General features: G+C 41.0%; 1 protein-coding gene across 4 annotated transcripts in view; it reads right to left on the bottom strand.

The window, feature by feature from the left end:
* The window catches only part of plch2a (phospholipase C, eta 2a), a 75,114-nt gene that overhangs the window by 25,985 nt on the left and 43,249 nt on the right, over window positions 1–5,880 (bottom strand). For all 4 annotated transcript variants that reach the window (XM_046055836.1, XM_046055837.1, XM_046055838.1 and 1 more), the window contains one exon: window positions 849–1,004. In XM_046055836.1, coding sequence (XP_045911792.1) covers window positions 849–1,004 — 156 coding nt within the window. The remainder of the gene's footprint in view (window positions 1–848; window positions 1,005–5,880) is intronic.

The raw sequence follows: 5,880 nt of genomic DNA, 5'->3' as shown, positions 1-5,880 counted from the left end.
ACGAGTGGTTATTTCAGTCAAAGTTGCTCTTCTATCAGCTTGAATCGGTCGGCCCATTCTCCTCTGACCTCTAGCATCAACAAGGCATTTTCGCCCACAGGACTGCCGCATACTGGATGTTTTTCCCTTTTCACACCATTCTTTGTAAACCCTAGAAATGGTTGTGCGTGAAAATCCCAGTAACTGAGCAGATTGTGAAATACTCAGACCGGCCCGTCTGGCACCAACAACCATGCCACGCTCAAAATTGCTTAAATCACCTTTCTTTCCCATTCTGACATTCAGTTTGGAGTTCAGGAGATTGTCTTGACCAGGACCACACCCCTAAATGTATTGAAGCAACTGCCATGTGATTGGTTGATTAGATAATTGCATTAATGAGAAATTGATCTAATAATCCTTTAGGTGAGTGTATTTCCATGAGAATAGGCTGAGCACAAAGAGTGGGAGAGCTGATGTAAAGAGAAGTTAGGGGCCACATTCAGTGGGAAAGTCTAGGACCACAAACTCCACTCTTTTCCCCCAGTGGTGCACAAACTCACAAGTACAGCTGAGAGTGAGTGAGTGAGTGAGTGAGTGAGTGAGTGAGTGAGTGTATTCAGACTTCACAAAACCAAATAACATAATTGAAACATGTCCCTATATTAATAAAATTCTAAAACTAAATAAAATCTGTGTAATCGCTTGTGGTACGAGTGTAAATGTTTAATGGAAGTGAGAAGTCAGACCGGAGATTGTAAAAGGAGGAGGTCCAGGTTGGTTTGGTGTGTAAAAGTAACACGCCTGAAGAGTGTGTAATGAAGAACAGCATGTTGGCCCTCAGGTCAGGACCCCCCGTCTGTGTTTACCTTAGAACCAGCTTTGTCTGTGGGCTTCCCAGCAGGAGGGAGACCCGCGATGGTAAAGCTATCTGGGTCTTCTCTGTCTCGGATCTTGGACTCCTTCATCAGGTTGTCAAGCTTCTTCTTGGCCATGTTCTCCACCTGCTTCCTGTTGGCTGATGTCTGGGAGGAGAAGGGAACAGTTACACAGAGAACGAAGACGACAACGATGATGAGATAGGATCATACATATAAAAAAGGTATGTATGATCATGTCTGGTGGGAGGAATTGCTCATGTTTCACATTTCCCATGACACGTTTTACATGCGTGCACCACAGTTGAAGGTGTTTTTTATTACTAACCAACTGCATTTCATAAAAGTGCCTTAAAATGCTAGTTGCAAGTTTGTACAAAAATCAGTTATGGAGAACATTGTACGAGCAGAGATGAGGGAGGAAGGAGGCCATCATGCAGGATCCCAAAGATGAAGTGATATATGATGTTATATAATGTAGAATCTGCTAATGGAACCCATTCCACATGTGAGAGCATGACGGTAAATGATATATAGTTTGTTTAGCAGTGGATGATGTATGGAGTCTGAATAATGTGTGAAAGAGTCAAGTCACCTGAACTACCTCTGATGGTATCAACAATTTTCAGAGGAAATATTTAATTTATAAAAAGCGTTTCCAGTGGAAACTGTTCACATTGTGTTCTGGGGATGACTCAGGAACTAGGAACACTGCTGCTGGAAAAGAACTGTGCTGTGGTGGAGGCAGAAATCTCAAAACCTGCATGGTGCACTCCACTGAAGGTAGGTGGAGAAACTTATTAAAATCAGTATATCAGCATATAATCAGCTGGCTGTATCTGAGGTCCTACTGTAGAAGGAACCCTGGAGAACCATCTCTTACCGTGAGGTCTGTACTACCAAGCAAGTTCAACATAGCCAGGTCTAGGGCTGCACAATTAATCTAATCGCAATGTCGTCATGTGCGATTACATAACCACAAAAAGTGTATGATTTAATAAAACAGTAGGCTAAGTGTGTGTGACATCTCTTCTCTGTGTGCACTGCAGTCTGCTCATTATCTCCGTCCATAACGGGCTCTCGCATTTGCCTCTAAAAACACATAAGCCTACTGCAATGAGAAAAATGTTTTATGAGCAGTGTGTAACCCCCCTCCTCGCGCCGCGCATCGTTCAAAAAAATAGTCTGACTCGCCACCGGAAATGCCGTTCACTCTGCAACAGAGACGTGGGCAGAAGCTGAAGAGTTCAGACAGAAGAAAACTGGGAGAACCCAGGTCAAAAAGAAGTGCTCTTAAAGGCACTGAAAATATACTAGAAATTCATATAGTATGCTTATAGTACAGTCATACTCCTAACATGCTTACTACAAGTATATTAAAGATATATTCTCCTGAGCTTTAACATACTTCTCAAAAGTATACTTTGAATAAATTGGTAATAAATATATACTTAAATTTAATAAATATGCTTAAATAAAAGTATATTTTTTAGAACATTTTAGTCGCATTATTAAAAATATATTTAACTCTTAAAAAAATACTATTTAGATGTACTTTGTGGCAGTACATTGTTAAACAATTACACTTTTAGTGTGTTAAAAATATATTTATGCCAAACATGCTTCATTGTGTAGGCTACAGCAAAATATTCTAATTATTTATATAATTGCCACATGTTTCAGCCTGATTTCCAGAAGTATGATTTTTAAAACATATTTTTTTAACATTAAAATGTATTTTTCAAAAGCATTTTTTTTTTTTTTTTTCCATTTCTTTTCTTTCATTTAATTGCAGGTAAATAGCTAGTTGAGATCAGAGACCTCTTTCATAAGGTTAACCTGGCCTAGAAGGAAGCAGCACACGTTATTAACAAACATCATATAGAAATAAGCATACTTTAAATCATAATGTAAATATACTTGTTTCTGTTTGTAAACAGTAAACATGTGTACACAGGGAAAAAGTGTGCCCTCCCACCCAGCCTGCTAGCACAGTGCATTCAATTTGACCAATCAGAATCAAGGTTTTCAAATCGACAACCCAATCACACAGCGTGAACGTCCGCTTCACGAAAGTTAACGTGTTTACTGTCGTTGAGAGGGAAGCTAGTTTTGGCCAGAAATAATTTTGTTTCCTTTGTTTTACTTTTACGACTCGGACTTGGCGAAGGTGGAAACAGACATAACAAGAAAAGAACACAGAAAAGAATATCCAGTCAGCTCTCTGCAGAAGTTAAATGTGAAAACAGCTAAAGAAGTGAGCCTGGCAAGTTACAAGCAGGAGAGGACAGACGCAGAGACTGCCAGCAACAATCGTCTTTCTTGGTAAGTTTATTATTGTTAACTTACACAATTGTGTTGTCTTGCTAACTAAAGTTGAGTTCACTCTGGGTTTGAAAATATTTTCCTTGGTGTATAGCTCTGGTGTGCATTAGCTAATGCTAGCATGTGGATTAATATATTTGTTAGCTAATGGGCGATTATATAATTATGGGTACATTTCAAGTCCATGGGTTGTATTTATCATTTTTACTGATTATTCACTTCAAGCAATGATCACTTTTATATTTGGGCACATTTCTCTTTATTTCATGCAGAAAAGTAAACCAGATCTATAAGTTAATTTGGAGAAAATGCATATGCTGTACTGGAAATTGCTGTTTTTGTGCTGTCAGATATGCTGAAAGTCAAGTTCTGCCTTTCAGATTAACAATAAAATACATGTTTCTGTATATTATTTTCATCATTATTTGTTAAAAATCATTAAAACAAGGAAAATGTATTTTAAAAACGAATTGACTCATTTATATCTATTAAATTATTAACTTTGTGTGTGTCTGAGAAATCTTTGTCAACTGTGTTACCCATTAACAAAACCCCCATAAATCAGCAATGGTTGGTTCCAAAGTCACATATCCAACATCATGTGATGTCACGTCCTTCAGTGGCGGGAATTTTAAATACAGTGTGGTAAGTTTCTACTCCTCCTCTTCAATTTTTAATCTTTAATTTTTTAATTTAATTATTATGGTCTACACAGAGTAGATGAATTGCTCATCAACCATGTCATCAACATGGTCTTGTGTACTTACTTTAGATTTTATATTTACAAAAATGTAGAGAAAATGTATAAAAACACAAGTTCATCAAAGTAATGTGGGGACATGTTCAAGGTCTACAGTTAGCACAAGGTCCTAAAATGGAAGAAATGTCAACTGTGTTACCCATCAAGTGTAACACGGTCGACAGGGATCAACACTGTTGACAATGTTGGCTGGGTTTCTTGACATAGGTTATTGAGTATTGTTGATAAAAACCTTCATTAACTATTATTACACAGGAATGACATGGTAAAATATGAACAAGTGTAATTAAATAGTAATAGTTATTACGCTGTGGGTGGTCAAGGTCTCTCCCGTGAGGTGGTTTGCACCATCCAGGGGTCGACAGCCGCCTCTACTCAGTCCTCTTACTCCTCCAAGTGGTCGCCGTTCCACAGTTGTTGGAACTGGTGGCATGTCCACTGTCAGGGTGTCTGGCGTTCAGTACGGTTAAAACCTACGCTGCCGCCATCTCGTCCTGTCACGAGGGTTTTGGTGAGAGGACGGTGTTCGCTCACCCTGGTGAATATAAATGCTCTGTATTTGTATGGTTCCTTTCTAGTCTTTTCAACCACTCAAAGCGCTTTTTACACTATATCTGCATTCACCATTCATACACACATTCATACACTGAGCCTAAGTGCTCAAACAGAAACTAACATTCACACACATCCATACACATAGGTTCAGAATCTTGCCCGTGGACACTTCAACATGCATGGGATTTGGCGCTGGTCTTACGCGCACTAACCCATGCCCCTTTTGAGCCTTTAGAGATGGCGGACCTGAGGTTTCTTTAGGCCAAGGTCGCCTTACTTGTGGCTCTGACATCGGCCAAGAGGGTCAGCAATCTGGCTGCCCTCTCTGTGGCTCCGTCATGTCTCAGGACATAGGGTGACGGCAGCTCGGCTGTCCTGCACCCCAATCCTACATTCATGCCTAAGAGCTCACCAGCTCCTTTCGGTTGTGGGTGATTATTCTCTCGGACTTCTTTCCTCCCCCCCATGGGTCTGAGGACGACGCTACGTCCCACCTCCTCTGCCCAGTGCGTGTACTGTCCTGTTACGTGGCCGGCACGGGCGCCTAGCGCCATTCACAGCGCTTGTTGTGTGCTACAGGGAGCAGTCCAAGGGACTTCCCCCGTCAGCGCAGCTGACTGGCTGTGCAAGGCTATTTCACAGGCCTATATGTCAGCCAGTGAATCCCCCCCGGACGGCATCAGGGTGCACTCCACAAGAGGCGTCTCCTCCTCTCTGGCGTTGCAAGGTGGGATGACGGTGGACGACATCTGCACGGCGGCTTCCTGGCCTTCTCCGTGCTCTTTGTCCGTTTCTACCTGCGGAAAAGAATGTCTCCCGTGACTCGTTCAGTACTGGGTGAGTGTTTTGGCTGTGCGCACGCCGACACTAAAAGCGGGTGACTGGGTGGCTCATTATGGCTCTGGGCAGGTGGGTTTTGTGCTTGGTGGTACTGTATGGGCCAGTGAGGCGTAGACTCATCCTGCTTCGTCTCTAACCCAATAGCGACAGCCTTGGGGGGCAAAGCCTATACAAAATGGTAGTTACGTACTGTAACTCCAGATTCTGAGTATAGGCGCAGCCCTCTAAGTTGAAGGCCTCACTGGACCTTGGTTCATTTTATCAACCGTGTTACTCCTGTCAGCTGTGTTACTTTATCTGTCAATTGTGTTACATGTGATTTGTGTGTCATAAATCTTTAAATGTAGGCTAAAATTTAATAAAAATAATAAAAAGGACATTTCTAGAGTGAACAGTATTACATAAAGATGTTTAATAACTCTAAATTCAGTGTAATGGAAAATTATGTTGGAAAAAAAATTCCATCCTTGATGATAGTATACCAAGGAATATCCGTTATTCAGTTTAAAATTCATAATTTTTAAATCAGTTAGACAGACAACC

The sequence above is a fragment of the Micropterus dolomieu genome, linkage group LG08, assembly GCF_021292245.1.
Source record: "Micropterus dolomieu isolate WLL.071019.BEF.003 ecotype Adirondacks linkage group LG08, ASM2129224v1, whole genome shotgun sequence".
Lineage (NCBI taxonomy): Eukaryota > Metazoa > Chordata > Actinopteri > Centrarchiformes > Centrarchidae > Micropterus > Micropterus dolomieu.
Note: the sequence above shows the minus strand (reverse complement) of the source record. Positions and strands in the feature narration are given on the sequence as shown.